Here is a 17585-nt window from a genome sequence, read left to right as displayed (position 1 = left end):
CGGTACATAGTACATTTACTAAACGCGATTGTGATACACTGTTAAATTAATTGTTATACATGAATTATCCAATCTCAATTTAAACTTACAGACACATTCAAATTACTGCAAAAAAAAGTACATTGCGAATGCGGTCAAAGAAGTCATCATTTTGTGCAACTGTATTGTCGCCGCTCCACTGCCAAGAACACCTATAAACCAAACAAACAAACACATTCGTTAGTTAATTACTCTCAGCTTATTGATAAAACTAAATGAATTAGGCTATACCCGGCGGCGTTGCCTAGGTTAAATCGAGTTTGAACAAGTTTAAATCTGTTTTTACCAGTTCAAATCTTGGAACTGCAATGTAAATTAGTTACACCTATAGTAACCACAATAATGTGTATGCTGTGGGCTCTTCATCACTATTTGGCCAGTAAATCTAGGTGAAAAAGGCCCAAACCTAGAACTAATCGCAACAAAAGTTTTTTTGCTGAATAATATCGCGAAAGGTCCCTGAAAAATCTAAAAAAAGGCTTCGGAAAAATATAGTGTCTAACACAGTGCTCTTTAACCTTTTTTGGTTTGGCGAACCCTTAAAGCTGTTGTGACGAACTCATGCACCCTGTTTACTTAAAAGGTAAACTGAGGTAAGAAGCGATATGAAAAATCATTATGCATATCAATATCATAATGTCAATTAAACCGAGGGGAGCTGTTTTACACACTGTCGGTGAGAGTTTGATTTTGGCTGCAGGCTGCTTGCTAGTACTATTGCATGTCATACAACAGCATTCAACGTCAAATATTAATGATTCATTAAAAGTTTGTGATGCACCCTTGTATACCTTTTAGTAGTGGTGCACCCCAAGCATATTTTGGTGCACCCTAGGGTGCACCGTGCACACCGTTGAAGAGCACTGGTCTAACACAAGATCAACACTAAATCCAGTGGACTGCGGCTGGAAAAACACCAATGAACTTTAAAACCTATTATTACAGATTGAAGACCTTCTTAAGGTAATGTGATGTAACTGTACAACGAACTGCACAACCGTAAAGCATAATGTGTAATGTACTTTTGCATGCGGTAAATGCAAGAACATGTTGTGTAGAAATGTTGTTGCCCAAGAAGAAGCCTTGGACGATAATCTGTAAGTAACAAATCTTAATTAGATTCATGTGGTTCTTAAAATTGTTATTAAATTTTTGAAAGTTAACAGAAGTGATTGCGTTATAGCCAGGTCAATATATGGTTTGACTTCAAAAAAATTCCTACAAAAGGTTTTCCAACGGTTTTGTGTAGTATTTAACATCAAGAATAACATATTAAAAATCTAGGAGGATCGGAGCACCGGAAAGTTGTCATTTTTAAGATGGCTGCCAAAACAGTATAATGACAATAATTCACATAATTTTCATGCTATAGCTCTAATTTTGACGTCTGTTTCTAGGTTTTAGATGATATGGAGGAATTCATTAAAACAATTCAAAATAAAATGAACTTGTTAGTTTAATGGAAAGACTTATATCAAACAAAAATAATAGTGAAACATTGTCAGTGTAATAATCAGACACGACTTATTAAGTTATTTGCATTCAGTTGCTTAATAAATCCTGGTCATCATCTTCATCCAGGAAGGACTGATTGTACGTATTGTCACAGGCATCAAGTTGGCACTGTCCACAGGCTGAGCTAAAAGGTAGATTATTCTGCCTACAGCTACACCTGACAGTGCTACAGGCAGTTGTGCAGTTACAGTGGATGATTTTCAAGAGGGAATCTGGGGCCGCATTCATGTCCGACTCTGTTGGCACAAACTGACTATGCCTTCCAGTTTCCAACCCCACCCGCAAGTTTCCATATCACTCTCCTGTCCTAGCCAGACCATTATTTGGTAGTATACCCTTAGACAGTGAAATTTTGTTGATGACCCAGTAGGTGGTAGGCGTTCTGGTGTCACAAATGATTGGGAAGAGACTACTTTTTTTCTTAGTACTCTATAGCGCAATGACGAGAGGGAAACCGTCCGCGTGCCCCCAAAAATTACAGCCATTGCTTGACAACCTTTGTTTGCCATGGATGCTGCTGTCTGCTTTGGAAGAAGGAAGTAATTGACACAATTTTTCAGAGTAGCATTACCCTTCACCAGCTTGTGAAAGACAGATTTCTTACCCACACCAAAGATCCTTGATGTGGTGTCCCATCCAGTGTAGGCATGTAGAAAAAGTAACTGGGAACATATTTCTTCACCCAACACCATTTTCAGTTCGTTTATATGATACACTTTGTCAGCATTTGCCTTGTCAGAACGGAAATATAGATCTTTGTTTGCCTGTTGCGCATAATGAAGAAGAAGGACCAACATATCTGTGTCTTCTCCAATCAACGTTGTCGCGTGTGGCACTGCACTAAGAACAGCAGCCTTCACAATCAGAACATCAGCATCCCCCGGGGCATTGATCACTTTGCAGCCTTTACCTCGAAGTGTTTCACCGATCAGGTCGATCATTTTCTGTTTGTTCATGTCCCTTGAGAGAAACTCATCCTTCTTTCCATCAAACACTGTCTCTTTCGTAAAGCTGATGACTGCATGCACATTCTTCGCACGCCTTTGGTGTGTGTTGTCCTTGATTGTCGGTCCTCCTAGGTATCCGTCAAAAACAACCGTTGTCCTTTGATAACGCCGAGTCGTGAATTCAGCATATGATTGTGCAATGGCGCCGTAGGTTTCTCCCCTTTTCCATGGTAGCCGCTGTAGTAGTCCATCTATGACGTAGTGTTGCGTTTTTGTTTGGGTGTCTTCTATGGATTCCCGAATTTCCCGACCTGCCTTGATTGCATAGTCTGTGATAGCATTAGCAAGTCGAGGCTTATCAGGCTTCCGGAGTACTTTCCTTGATTCAAAAAGTGCTGGAGGGAACGGGCTCAGTTCATACTTTAAGATATCTTTGAGAGATAAGACCCCTAGTTGTGAAACAACTAAGAAACGTTGAAAAAGCAAACCGGGGTCAATCGTCCTTTCAGTTGTCACCTTTACTGATGAGATGTTTCCAAATGTCTTTGCTTTATCCTTCCGCCTAAAAGATATTGAGAAAACAGACTGTCCAATCATTTTGTTCATAATGCTCCTTCCGACTGATTCAAACTCATGTACATTAACGTCATCCTCGGCCACAACACCATTCACAATGTTCCTCAGGGTTTGATCCTGAGAAAAAGGTACATAACCAGCCAGTGATGTCTTTAATTTTGCAAGATCAGAACTGTCTCTCTGAACCCTAACCTACGTTGCTTCCTTGTGTTGTTCACTTGTTGTTTAGGAGAGTGTATTGAATTCCTGCATGGCATAGTTGTAATCAGACGTGATCGGAGTCGACATTGTCCACAAGGATCGTTGTTCTTCTGTCATGCCGGTTCCACGCGTTAAACCTCCCGACGTCTTCAGCGATCTCATCAGGCTCTGTTCAATAACTAGGTCTGAGCTGAGACCTGCCCAAAACTGGTTCGAGCGACCGATAACATTGAAACCTTCGAGATAACTCTGGGTGTTGGTTTGGGAGTTTGTTCATTTCTTGGATGTAATAGTGAGCGGACTTCAGGTAATTGAAGTGCCCTGCAGCCGCGAACATTGGTAGACAGTCAGCAACTGCACGAAGGTGCATCTTCCAATTACCTGTCCTGTCCGCTTCGATTAGTGATCGCGCTACCGCAATCAAGTCTATGCGACGAACAATTGTTCACCGAGACATGTTTCTATTTTCGACTTAACTTCAGGACACACAACGCTGACAGCATTAACCATACAATCTTTAGTAATTCCGTTTCTGCAAAGAGCTTGATGTGTTTTGCAATTTTATTGGCTTATGTAAAACGTGCCTAATTTATAAAGACGAACGTTTGGTAAACATCATTTGCTGTTGTCTTAAACATTTTTTTATTCACTTGCTTTATTTTGCAACTCGTGATTTGAAAAATTGTGACAAAATTAGGATGCTTGGTTTCAAAATAACGTTTCATATTGTAATCTTTAAATACAGCCACGCTTTTATGACAAATCAAACATATTGCTTTGCCACCAACATCAGTAAAGAAATACTATTCTGTCCACTCTTTGTTGAATGCACGACATTCATCTTTAACTTTTCGCTTTTTAACTTTTTCGGTGAGTTTTACCTAACCACACATATAGTAAACGAATCCACACAGCACACGCACAAAACAGTTTTAAACTAAGAACATCACTCATAAATTAACAACTTGCTAAATAACTAGCTGCTAATCTAAGATAACGTTTGTAATGCGACAGGCCGAACTTAGAAATTTCCATTGTGACATAACAGGCTGTTTAGCAATCCAAAGCCTGGTGCGCACCTGTATCGTACGGCAGCTACGACACTGCGGGCGAGAAATTGAAAATTGTTTTATTTGACCGCGAAGCCGGCAGGGCTGTAATGAATGTAATTAAACTATTTAGGCAATTTTATTATTATTTTTTTTTAATTATTGCTCCAGATTTCTGCGGGACGCACAGAAAATTATCGCGGGCCGCTTGGGCCGTAGTTTGCCCACCTCTGTCCTAGATTTTTAATATGTTATTGTTGATCATAAATACTACCCAAAACCGTTGAAAAACCTTTTGTAGGAATTTTTTTGATGTTCAGGCTATATATTTCATATTTTGACCCGCATATTACTCTATTCAGTTTAAGTGAATAAATGACCAGTGATGTTATAATGATGTCATATTGTGTGTTATTATTATAACAATTTAATGTTTTGTGCTTGTAAGCGTTGGTTTCTATGCATGGTCCTTCGCTAAGTGCAAATTTTACGCCCATTTAATGGGACTTTTTTCGTGAGGACTCCTTGACGCTATGATGATTTTAATCGATTTTTGAAACAAATAGGTATTTTGTTAACAATAATATATTCTTTAATTTGAAACCAATCTCGAGTGTCTAGAAGCATTTTAAATTTTTGAGCCTATAAGGATTTTTGAGCCTATAAGGATTTTTGAGCCTATAAGGATGACGACGTCTTTATGGCGTGCACGATTTTATTTGGGGACTTTTTTGGGAGTTCCTGTAGCACCTTTCTCGTCATGAATCAACAAAAAAACTTTTGTTGCTTTTGTTCCATTTTTGTAACCTTGTTCACTGGCCTATATTGCACATTTGTAACATGCCATAATCAGAGTAATACCCTACAGCCAGTGTAAAAGCGGTATAAATGGAATGGAGTGTTTAATTATTTGACTTATCTGTGTGGCTTTAAAGCTCTAATTTCTATTTCGTTGTCTAGAAAAAGTCCCTTTGTCGATCTACTCGACCTTTTTGGCCTTGCAATTTATTATCAAGTCCCTTTACTTTTTTATTTGGGTAAAACAGTGTATTAAAATGAAAAATTAACATATAACCTAAAGAGGAGTTTTGTGTTTTAGGTCTGAAATAATTTGCGCGAAATTTACACCAATACGGAATCCCAGTCGGTACCATACTGAGTCCAACAAAGGAAATGCTCGTTTAAAAAGTAAGTTTGCTTAGTGTTTAAATCGCTGCAATAAACGCGATATTTTGCAAACTCTTTTTAGGTAGTTTATTCTCGGATAGGATTGCTGTTGTACGCTGACTGTTTAGGCCTACGTATATTGATGCCTAATGAAAGAATGTTAAGGAAAACGCTGCAATAAACGCACTATTTTGCAAACTCTGTCTAAATTTTTCGTGGTTAAATACACTGTAAGAAGCCGTTAGGCTTTGGTCTCAACAACTATAAAGTTATTCTTGGGAAAGTTTGTTGTACAATGTCCGTGTAGGTTTCCTGATGCTTAATCAAAGTATGTTTCGGCAAGACCTAATTGATAGCAGTATTGGTTCGACTTGTGTGATATTCAAGCAAACACGTAATCCCAGTTCCAAACGGCGTTCAATGCAAGAAAAATGTGTATCGCGATTAAATGTTAAAACTGTAATGACCATGTTTAAGAGCTGTGCGACGACGCTCGTCTGACACGCGCTTATTGATCCGTTTTTCTCTCAAATGAAGGGACGCTTAAGAGGGAGCAGAGTAAGCGACGTTGTTCTGTCTGTCTCTTTAATTAAGTGAACGTTGCTCTTTCTGTCACTTGAAGTGCACACAGGCCGCCACCGGCAAACAAACTTTGCCAGTTATTATAAGACATATCACCAATTCAAATTGCATTTTTAATTAAATTCTAAATAAAGCAAATAACTTGTGTAATTGTTACGTATTTTTCCGATGATGTGTACATTTTCATATACATGAGATACGGACAATTTTTTAGAGATGACGGCACAAAGTTATGCCTTAACGTGACGTCACAAAGTAAAGTTTTAGGTTGGATAGGTGTTACTTTCAACACAAAAGCTACACTACAAGATGTTATTGATTTGCGCGAAGCCAAAAAAAACTTTATATCGTTCAAGTTGCCTATAGTTTGATTTTCGAGGGTGCGATTAGAGTAAGCACGACGCTTTGGGCTGGAAGAATTTTTTTTAATAAAAATAGGCAAAGGCATATCAGAAAGGCAATATAGACAATTTTTCTACGCAGTTCAAATAAGCAAAAATACACTTAGGGGAATGGCATGGCCACAAATTCCCCTTTGATCCGCCCCTGTATAGAATTACAGATCAAAATAAACAAACGCCATTATACCCTACCTAAGTTGCAGCCATTTGTGGTACATGTTTTATTGCAATTTTCTGTTGTTGATCTTCCATATTGATTGATAGCACAGTCATTTCCAATGCCATTGTAGGAACAACCTCGAAATGCCAAGCGTTGATATCCAGATACTTCTAAAATACCTAAAGTTCAAAGATATTTTTGGAGTTAATATTGCATCAATTCAGCTGTCTAAAAAGTGTTGTTGGTTAATTTTGGGTTGCTAGTTCCAAACATGACCTCAGTTTTTTTCACAAAGCGCAATTTAAAATTTCCATGATAGGAACAAATACGTAGTATAAAGTATTATTCACATTTAAAAAAATATAATTAATTAAATATGTCTATGTTTAAAATGCAATAAAAATTAATAGCAGCACATATGTATTTATGATGACACTACTGGAAATTGCATTATTTTATTGAAAGATGTTGCTCTTGTTTACTTTCGAGAATGTTAGCGTTGGTTATAAATGTAACTTTTGACACCAAAAATCATGTTTAAACATTTGTACAATGCAATGTTTACCAACATTTTTGCTGTGGCGACCCGTTTCTAGTTTTCAAAACTTACGCGACCCCCCAATTAAAAAAAACGTTGGAAAATAAACCTTTAGATTTACGCTTTAGAAACGCCAGAAACATTTAACAAATCGGCAAGTTATTATTTTAAATGTTTATTGGAATTCATGGCATTTGTAATAATTGGGTTAAAGGTAAAACGTTTTTTTTTAATTTACCGGAAAAAATTACCCGTTTTTTGCGTGTTTACATTAATGTCTTGTAATACACAGTAACTCTGATGGGGTAAAGGGCAGCTCTCTGGTTGGTTTGGGGAAACGGCACATTCGGTTCCAAGGCTGCATTGAGAACATTTGGGCCTTGCAGCTGAACAACAAGAAAATGATAATTTATTAATAACGGAATTATTAAATTTTTTTCAAGTAAACAATAATGTTGCAAAATACTTTTTTCAGCTTCCGTAAACAAAATATCTAGCGTTGTCCAAGCGTAATAGTTTATTAGCCAGTTTCTATATAAATAAATGTTGCAAATCAGAAAATATTAAAACTTCTGTGAACTGTTTCACCTTTTCAATGTGTTATTTAAGCATTTTATAATACCAACTGTTAATCAGGAGTTTCACCTAGGTTATTTTTGTAATCGAAAAATATTTAATTATTTTATTGTGACTCGAGAGGCAGAATACCATCGCGGTGTTTTTTTGGAATCGTAAGCGATACATGATCATGTAAATACAATGACCATCAAGCACGACACATTTCTTACACCGACTTATCATTTCTTTGTCAGCTTTCTTAATCGGTCTTTACGCAACCCGGAGGTGATGTTCATAATCTCACAAAATCGTTAAAAAATACAACTTAGATCAGTGGTTCTCGAACGTATATGTACTGTCAAACATTTGTCTTTAACTATGTGTTTTTGTTTTGACATTTGTCCGCAAATATGCAGCCGAAATATAATTTAATGGCGCTTGATAGATTTTCATAAAGTGGAGATAAATGTAGAAAAGCGCATAAACGTCGAAGCGTAGTGAAAAAAAGTATTTACATATTAAAACGGGGCCACACATAACACGCAGGGCGGATCGAGATTTTTGTTGCATTAAATTCATGACGTCTGAAAATAATGTCATACCTTGATTAAGCTTAACCGACAAAACTCTTTCATGGAGACGTGGCGCATTGAGCACACAAAAATAGTTCGCACATTTATTGATTTGATTGTTTTTTTTTTCAAATTGTTACTAAAAAAGACAATTTGACAGAAATAGCATTTCGGAGAGACATAAAAGTAATTTCAATTCAACCGTTATATTCTCGTTTTCTTGTTTATAGTTAAAAGACAGAAAAAACATTCATTCCAGTCCGAAATACGCATTTGTATAAGTTAATTTAGCGTAGTACAACTACATGCCCAAGCATTTTTTTATTGACCCGCGAGGTTATTTTTATATCGACCAGTGTTGAAATCAAATAAAAAAATATATATATTAAAAGTTATGTTTGTTAGCTCGCAATCAAATCGCCCGGCAACACATTGCAGCATGTTTTCCTTTATTTTGCTACTTGAGTGCCTTCCAAACTCTATATTTGCAAACTTTAATTATGTAATTGCAAAATTTAACTATTTAAATTTTAAATGCCAAAAACGTGATTAATATTCAATAATTTTAAAACAAGATTAATGTAATGTGTGCGGTTTTGCGCTTTGTCCGAACTTTTTACGTGATTGCGGTGCAGCCATTTAGCTGTGGAAAAGATATAGTGCTAATCTTTTTATGCCTTAAAGTATACATCTAAGCAAACGTTTTGCAAACTAAAGCCTATTAGACATGTTCGCACAATGCTTTTATAATAGGGAACATTCACACTACAAGTTTAAATGATTACCCAGACCTAAATACAATGATATTTGGTCTTATTCGACAACGTTCTTGTAGTTTAAGAAATGTATTTCAATTAGGAGGTTGGGATTACGAAACAAATCGTACGAATTTGAGAAATCGTTTAAGCTTTATAGTATCCCGGTGCTGTACTGGATCGCATGCGACGGACGATAAATTCCAAATAAAATCGACTATTAGAAAACTATTAAAAAGATATTTCCTATAAAATTTGAGCGGTAAACGCGTGAAACGTTTCAGGGTTGATGTCACGAAATCACGTCACAAAAGTACCTCATAAAAAGTAACATTTTTAAAGTCTCTGTGTCCTATTCAACTCGTGCACTAAAGTGCAACTAAAATCTGCTAACTGGTAAAGTTGGGAGAACAATTTAACCGAAAGCTGAGTGAAAGTAAATCTTTCGAAGCAGTGAAGCATATCAGTGCGTTTTCTTGAACAAATGGTATGGGTTTTGCAACACCGAAGTATTATTATATTTTTTTTTACGGTTCAACAAATGACTTAGCTTGACGAAATAAACAAAAATTGCCTTTTGGAGATTAACATGAAAGGGTTTTTTTTACCCGTCAGTTTTTAAGTTTAAAAAATTGTATTGTAAAAAAATAAGTTCGAACAAATGCATTTAATTGGATTAAGTTGGCATTCTTGTTTATTTTTGATGTGGTATAAAACATACCAGGCGTTTGTGTTGAAAAATGTAAAACGTTAATCATATTCAAATAAAATTCGCATGGCAAATTATATAGTTTAGTGTCCATTTTCATTAAGATAAAGTTTATTTTAGTAAATATCATCCTTACGCCATCCTTCGTTGCAGTTGTCGGATGAGCATGTTTCGCTGCAAATAACTCTTTGCAAGCTTGTTCCATCAACGTTTTCCCTGGAACAGCTACTTGAAACAGCGTCACTGGCGCATCCTCGGGTAATGCTTATTACCTGAATATCTGGCTCGACTACATAATATAAGTTTTGTAAGCAAGGCTTAGGTAGCAGTCAAAATAAACTCTTTTCTATAAACAAACCTGGCAAGTTTTTGTCCATTTTTTCTGACAAATAATATGTAGATGTTGAAAAACAATACTTTGCAGTTGCTGGACAAACAGTTGCTTTTGTATTTTTTCCGCATAACGAATCTGTATTATCTGAACATTGTTTGCAGAAGATTGGCTGCAGCACCTCATTATTTCCAATTCGACCATCGGCTTAAAACAAATTCAGAAAAATGTTTAGTTCAGTAGTTTTAAAATGTTTTATCAGTAACACGTTGTATTGCCAAATTCCTTTAAAATAGACGTTTTCTATTTCTCTTATCTTCGCCAAACTTTTAAACTACCCCCTTCTCTTTTTAAACTTAAAACTATACAAATATCTGTTACACCAAACATGATATGCAGAACTTGTTTTTAGTTTCTCTCTGAATAATTTTCCAAATAATAATCTTTGATTTCATTAAATAAATTGTAAGCACACTTCACATAATATACTTACGGATTTTTTGGTTGCAGTTATTTGTGTCACATGTTGATATACAAGTGTATTCCATGTATTCTGTAGCCCAATTTTGGTCGGGGGATATAAAACATTCATCTGATGCAACGTATTCATTTGCACAAGCTTTGGTTACCATTTCACTAATTTGGTTTCCGTCTGTGCAAAGAAAACGCACTAATCAGCAATTACAAACATATCTTTTTCGCATATTGGTAGTATATCGACTTGAGCTTACAAAAAAATACAGTCGTAAATGTGTATCATTTATACCCTAACAAATTCGGTTTCTGAACAAGACGGTTATTTCCAGCATACCCAGAAGAAAAAGATACTTCAAAGAAATACTTTCGTGTTTGCCTGCCTAAAAAATATAGGACAGTCAAAACCCAAGTTGGACCAAAAGTAAGTGAGGATAATCGAAATCTATAGCTTTGTTGCGATCCGATTTAGAATTGTAGTTGTACCCTCTTGGTGGTAGAAAAGGATATGGGTTTTCCAAATGCAACATAGCGTGAGAAGAAATTGGACGATGCACAAACATCATACTGTAACGACGAAGGCAAATTGGGTAACAGTAACATTCTGGCTGCCGAGAATGCCGGGCCGCTTGCTCGTGGGTGCTGATTGGGTAAAATTTGCCTAAATGTGGTTCAGTTAGCGTTGTTGGGGGCAAAGCTGTTGTTGCCCAGTTGAGAGGTCATCCTCAAGTCTGAGGTTAGAAACGGGCTCACTGTAGTTCAGGTCCAAACCAGTGCTGTGTGCATTGCTGATTGTTGTGCGAGAAAGTGCATTTGCCCTACTTTCCTTTGGTGTGTTCAACATCGCTCGCAAACTCTAATATAGCGGTAAGATGACGTTGTTGACGACCGGAACACGGATCTGAAAGCTTTGCAAATTCAAACAGTAAAGCTTTGAGATCCGTATATGCAGTGAAGATCCGACTTTCAAGGCCAGAGGTTCTTAAATCGGGAGGCTCCATTCGAGAGCTTGAAGGGTTAGGATGGGGGCGCGAAGTACTCACCGAGAAAAAAATTATTTAATTAATGTTAAGTTCGCCAACACGAATACAGTTTTGAAACCAAATTCTCCGATGACTGGTATACATTATTTTATGTTAACTTAAACTATTTTTCTCAGTTATATAAATCTTGATTTGCCCTTTTTTTATATAACCTACAGTTTCAGTGACCTGATTGTGTCAGGATACTTACTGTACACACTGTACAGGGTAATTAGGTTTTACAAGGATGTGTTTTTTTACTAGCACATGTCACTCTTTTGCCTTCTTTTTCCCCCGATTTTTTTTATATTCAAGTAAGTTTTTTGCGTTTTAATGGTAAATTCAGAACAGGGGTGGGCAATTATTTTTAGCCGCGGGCCGCATGAGAAACCTAAAATATTGTAGCGGGCCGGGACAAATATAGGTTCTAAAATACATAGAATATTACGTCATACTCTGATGGTGTAAAACAAATAATCAACCAATTTGTTATTACGTTTAGAGTTGTGCGAAAATGTGCAATTTAAGTCGGATGTAAAGAAGCTCACGAAACGTCGCGCGAAACGCTAAAAATTTGCGACTATGTTTGTTTGAGAATGCAAACTTTAATTTAGTTTTAGATGGTACGTGAAGCATTGAGCACCGACTAAAAATGTATATTGCTTGATATATTAGCGTTTATTAAGTTGTGGGGCGCGTCGACCCAAAACTTAAGATTAAAATACGTGAAAATTTCGTACGGAAAACTAGCCTACATGTTTTTTCTTCTTTTTTAAAACTTTAAGTTACCGATGTGTAAGTAAGTTTAACAAACTTAGCCTAATATTTATATATATTTTAAGTATTAGGCCTAGTTTGTTAAACTTTCGTTGGAGAGAGTGACACTGCGCAGAGGACGCTATTTGTCTGTGAAGTTGCCAAAAAATCGTGTGGAACATACAAGCAACACAGAAGAGATTCGCGCGAAGCGCGAAAAAAATTTCCGTTTTAGCATTTAGAACAGGCTAAAAATCGAATTTGGCGGGGTCTTGACAAGATCTGTCAAACTTGCCCTGGTTTTCGCTTAGCCTATGTATTTTATTGAAAATAAGCCGCGGGCCGGATTAAACTGCTTGGCCCGCGGGCCGTATGTTGCCCAGGTCTGCTCTAGAATGGCAAAAGTGTCATATACCGAGCAATATGCGCGTTTATTTTTATGCCCATTAAGTGACGCCTTTTTGTGAACTAAAAGCTCTTCCAGCATTTTTTTAGGAATTACATTTACCTTCGATTGCATATTAGCGCACGAGTTTGACAGCAGCACGTTTCTTCTAATTAGGCAACTTGATTTATCACGTAACGTTATAATGTAACTGTTTGATATCATCTCTGAAAAACTTCATGCCCCGGAAATAAAAAGTCTAGATCAGCCTCTGGTCCTTTTATGTATAATTGAGCTGAATTTTAATTCCTTGTGTTGTATACTATCAGGCGCACGAGGACTAGAACTACGAAAGGGGGCTTAAACAGAGCGATGTTGTTAATAGAACCCGGGTTCCTTTGTGGTTGTTAGAGCTTTTTGGTAAAGCCCTTGTACATTTTTTAAAGATGGATTGGATGTAAAAATTCTACTTTTTTAGCTCGCAAATTAGGCAGACAGGTGAGTTCCATTAACCAATACTGTTAAGCGGTCTTCATTGCTTGTGACCTCAGAATATTAGCAACCCCCAGACCCGTTGTCGTTTTTGTCGCCCTTGACGGCGGCCAACTTTGCATGAATATTGTTTGTGTGTATCATTCGCGGATCTACAGCAGTAAGTTACTATTTGGTATGTTATTATAGTGTGACGTAATAAAACAAGTAATTCTAAAAAACAGCTGTCTTGAGCGAACCTATGCGTAAACGACTAAGTAAGCCTGTTTATATGCACGTTTAAGCCGGATTCGAATCTGATTCGTTAATTCATTCTCTCTCGTTTTGGCGCTGGAATGAATTAAGTTCTCTCGTTTCCTAATCTGATAAAAGGAGTGGTTTTCAATCCGTTCTCCGCTTAATCTGTTCGTTTCGCTGACGGCCGAATTGTTTGATGTTGAATGACCTGCTTTAACGCAGTAAACATCACGCCACTTTTGGGGCATTATGACGTAACACGAACGGCTAGTCGTAAACAAAACAAGTTTAGCGCATAAGGAAAGAACATTACATACACTCGTTAGAATCAGATACTAATTTGTGACATAGGCGCTGGTCTAGAATCCACAACATATAACATTATTTGTGTTAGGATGCGAGTTTGGGTAGGTTTAAATAGTAATAGTTGGCCCACCCTCACCCAAATATTGTACTTTGCTTTAATAATTGTCTCAACGCTGTGGTAGGATTCTAGGCCAGCGCCAAATACAGTTTTCATTAATGTTTGGTACATTTTATCACCTTATTTTGTCCACTTTGCCTTGTATATAGCGTTGGCCAGCACAAACAAGCTTAACTTTCCTGCACTTACATTCTTTGTGCCAGGTAAACTGAAGCACTATACAGACAGTCAAAAACGTACTTAATCGGCAAACCTAACTCAAGTAATTCTTGGGTTTTTTTCAATGTTAGGTTAATAAAAACGAACAAGCAGCAATAAATTGCTACCGCAAGGAGTAGCCTAAGCCGAAAAATTGGTTGTGCGTTAGAGGTTTACTGGAATATTACGTAATAATGCATATCAGTGCAGTTTGTACACTCAAGCTGGCTTGAATTTCGCGCCATGTAATTACGACGCTGGAACGGATTACTTTTCAAGCCGGCTTGAACCTTAATCTAATCTGCCTGAGAAAGCAAATCTACATTTTTGTTAACAGTTCCCCTTTGGTATAATTAAATTAAAAACGCCGCCTGATGCGGTAGTCGTCTCATTTTTGTTGGAAACGTCGCCGTTTGTTTGCTGACTTTTTTGAGCTGCTAATGCCTTCACAGAAATAATTTAAAGCTCAATTTTAACCAACTGAGTGAAGTTACATTTGCTGTGTAAGTTATTTGAACCCAAGCTAATAATTGGTAAGTGCTGTGTTGTCTGTAGTGTACTTGTAAACATTAACTTAGTATATAGTAATTTTAAAAATCGTCTTTACTGTTCATTGTTACGTCGATTGTTTAAATTGTGCTAACAATAACCAGCCTGAATATAACGTTATAATTACAGCATGACTTCGTACCTACAAAAATTTTAATTGAAGATCTAGGGCCTTCTAGGCACAAACGTTTTGGTGAGATTTGTACTATTTGTTGTTTGCTGTTGTAAAATGTGTACCAGTATATAATATGCCCATTGGTTAATTCACGAAAACCGCTCACTCGCCTGTATACTTGCTCGTCCTGCCAATTGAAGCCGTAAAGCGTGTCACCAATAATATGCTTTGGTTAGAAACCTTTGTGAAGTTTTGGGGATAGAATCGTGTAGGTCGTAGGAGATCGAGTTTTTCAATAGTTAAACGTGAAGTACCCGATTGGGCGTCTGCGCAGGGCTGGGCGCGGAAGTGGACGCTGCATTGAGTCTAATCTCGCGAAACGCAAAAAAATATTGCATACATTTTCGCATTGCTCGATATAACGGTGTTTATCACGATTATTTTGGCCATATTGCAAAGACGTTGTAGATCGCGCAAGTACGCAAACAACTAAATTGAATTACTAGATAAACTTCCCAGAAATACATTTTGTACATAGCCCAAGTACAAACGTCGCTAAATCCTATGGTCTCACAAAAAAGGCGTAATACATTTTTTTTTTAGTTATCTGGTAATTTTTATTGTTTATCAAGTTGAAGTTGGCAGAAATTGGCAAGAAACATGCAATGAAATGCACTGCGCCTTTTGGCTAAAGCGATTTATAGTTTTACAAATTGGGAAATTTACATAGTTGAATGAACAAAAATAATTAAAATTCACGGCCTTTACCCTATGGTTGCATGGAGAATAACGTGCCCTCTCTCAGAAACGAGGGTGAAAGCAACATTAAAACATGTCGTAGGGTTATGTAAGTGGACTACACGTTATGTAAGTGGACCACTTGAGTGCGCAAAGGCGGCAAAATTCTTACTTTAAAACAGGGGTTCCCAACCTTTTTTACACCGTGGCCCTCTTTGACAATTTTGAGATATCAATGGCCCCCTATGTCTTTTAACTGTTTGAAAAAATTAAGAAACGTCATTTTTTTAAGAAAAAAAATAATTTATATAGTAACCGGTATAGTTAGAATGATAAAATGATATACAACACACAAAAACACATTAGTTTTTACATATTCAATTAATGTTATTGTAGAGCTTCTTTTTGCTCTGAAAATGTCTTAAATGCTGGTTTGGTGTTGGAAAGAGCCAGCTGCATTTCATATTGAATATCCAAGACACTGCGCTGCTTGTCCTCAGAAGTAACATTGTTGAAAACCCACATTCACAACGATGTGTTGATGGGAAAGACAACAGCAATGGCATGACAATTTTTTTTTGCTCAAAATGTGGTCAAACTATGTTTCTCAAAGCTAAATCGGGTTGCCGTCTTTTCTTGCGGCTTCAAGAGTTCAATACATTTTATATTTATTTCTTGTGTTATAGTGGAGTATAGACTTAGGAATATCTAGTAAACTAAAAAAAATATTTGGGGACCCCTGCTTTAAAACCATATGTTTTACCAAAGCGTATCTGCACGGCGGACCACGACGTGGTTTGGTCAACTTCTAGCTGGCCAAAAACGCAGTCCTCGGCGATGCTTTTATAGAAACAAATGTTGGGGGAGAAAATAAGCCGTGTGTGTGACCAGGAGCGCAAGCGTGTCAGCTATCAGTTCGGGAGGCTTAGGGTCTTCTATAAATCAGGCATGCTGAGCACTGAGCAGCTCAAAAGCTCGTTCCTGGGTTGAATAACCAAAGGTGGTATTTTCTTAACGGATTCATATTTGTCGTCTTGCGATGGATTGCTCAAGAGGCCAATGTGACGCTTCGCGGTGGCCGGATCTAACACTGCATCCGCGTGATTACATTTTGTGGTGTCAATCGCACCCGAGGCACAATATTAACAATGTTTGAATATGCTGTTGCTGCCAGGCATTGTTTCAATAGAACAATTGTTCTTCCGGCAAAAAAATATTACAGTGCCAACGTTTCGACGTATGTTTTCACCTTTAGTTGCAATTATATTGCACTGAAAAAGATTGCCCAAATAGTTGGTCGAAAAGTTGTCACCGTCATAAATTTTTGCCGGAAGAACAATTGTACCATTATAGAATAACACGATTTATATGTAAAATATGACTCTAAACTCTAAAGTCTAAACTCTTTAAAACCTGTATAAACGAAATACAAACTTCTTTTGCAGTTGTGAAAAATGTAGGAAAAATATAAGCATATGGTTAGCTTATTGCAAAATCGAAACAAAATGCCAAAAACTCTTCCCATATTTGGAAATATACTTCCTTCTCCTTAAGGTTAAGTCAACATATTTAAGTTAAGCTGTGCTATAAATTTCCTACCTTTATTGAAAGTTGTAGCTCTAATAGTCGAGCAAAATTTGCTGTCTGGCGATCTGCAGGCAACTCCATCTTGTTTTGTACGGCAGCTTGAGTCCGTTTCGTCACTACATTGGACACATGACATCCTTTGGGGGTCAGCGGGTGGTGGGGCACCTAAACGAAAGTGTGTATGTAAAAACGTAAAACATACAAGTTTGACTGATCAGTTTTCTGACCACTGACGTAAGCTGCGTAAAATGCACTTTCACTCTACTACAGTTTGGTGATTGAGGAAAACAAAACTAAAGTGTAATCTCTACCCTCCAAAAAAAAATTCAAAATCCCCTTTTAAATTGAAAAAAAATATAATGTATAAATAGGTGAATAGGCACTTCCGATAACCCAAACTGAACAACATTAACCTTCTCTGACTTTGACAGAACACTTTAGGAAGTCCCGGAAAAAAGGAGAAATATAATGTCTAACACGCCATAATGAAGTAAACCGCAATTGTTTG

At 37.1% G+C, this 17585-nt stretch overlaps 1 protein-coding gene across 1 annotated transcript; it reads right to left on the bottom strand.

Annotated features, from left to right (window-relative positions):
- Positions 1–102: 102 nt before the first annotated feature.
- LOC146133002 (uncharacterized) lies at positions 103–17208 on the bottom strand. The gene is made up of 7 exons (XM_083397624.1): positions 17090–17208; positions 10594–10752; positions 10128–10307; positions 9906–10058; positions 7427–7561; positions 6670–6816; positions 103–191 (listed from the first exon to the last, which is right to left on the bottom strand). Exons 2-7 carry the CDS (start codon positions 10730–10732, stop codon positions 103–105), a joined length of 843 nt encoding a protein of 280 aa, XP_083253750.1. The 5' UTR covers positions 10733–10752; positions 17090–17208.
- Between the last annotated feature and the right edge of the window lie 377 nt (positions 17209–17585).

Source organism: Ascidiella aspersa, chromosome 9, assembly GCF_963924565.1.
Source record: "Ascidiella aspersa chromosome 9, kaAscAspe10.2, whole genome shotgun sequence".
NCBI lineage: Eukaryota > Metazoa > Chordata > Ascidiacea > Phlebobranchia > Ascidiidae > Ascidiella > Ascidiella aspersa.
The sequence above is the reverse complement of the archived record's forward strand: the minus strand, read 5'-3'. Positions and strand labels throughout refer to the sequence as shown.

Bases quoted from the DNA above. Each gene is read 5' to 3' on its own strand.
- LOC146133002 (XM_083397624.1), bottom strand. From the start codon at position 10,732: ATGGTAACCAAAGCTTGTGCAAATGAATACGTTGCATCAGATGAATGT. The intron at 10,308-10,593 runs GTAAGTATATTA...ATTTGTTTTAAG, and splicing joins TAACTGCAACCAAAAAATCC to CCGATGGTCGAATTGGAAAT. The intron at 192-6,669 runs GTAGGGTATAAT...TTTGGTTTATAG, and splicing joins CACAAATGGCTGCAACTTAG to GTGTTCTTGGCAGTGGAGCG.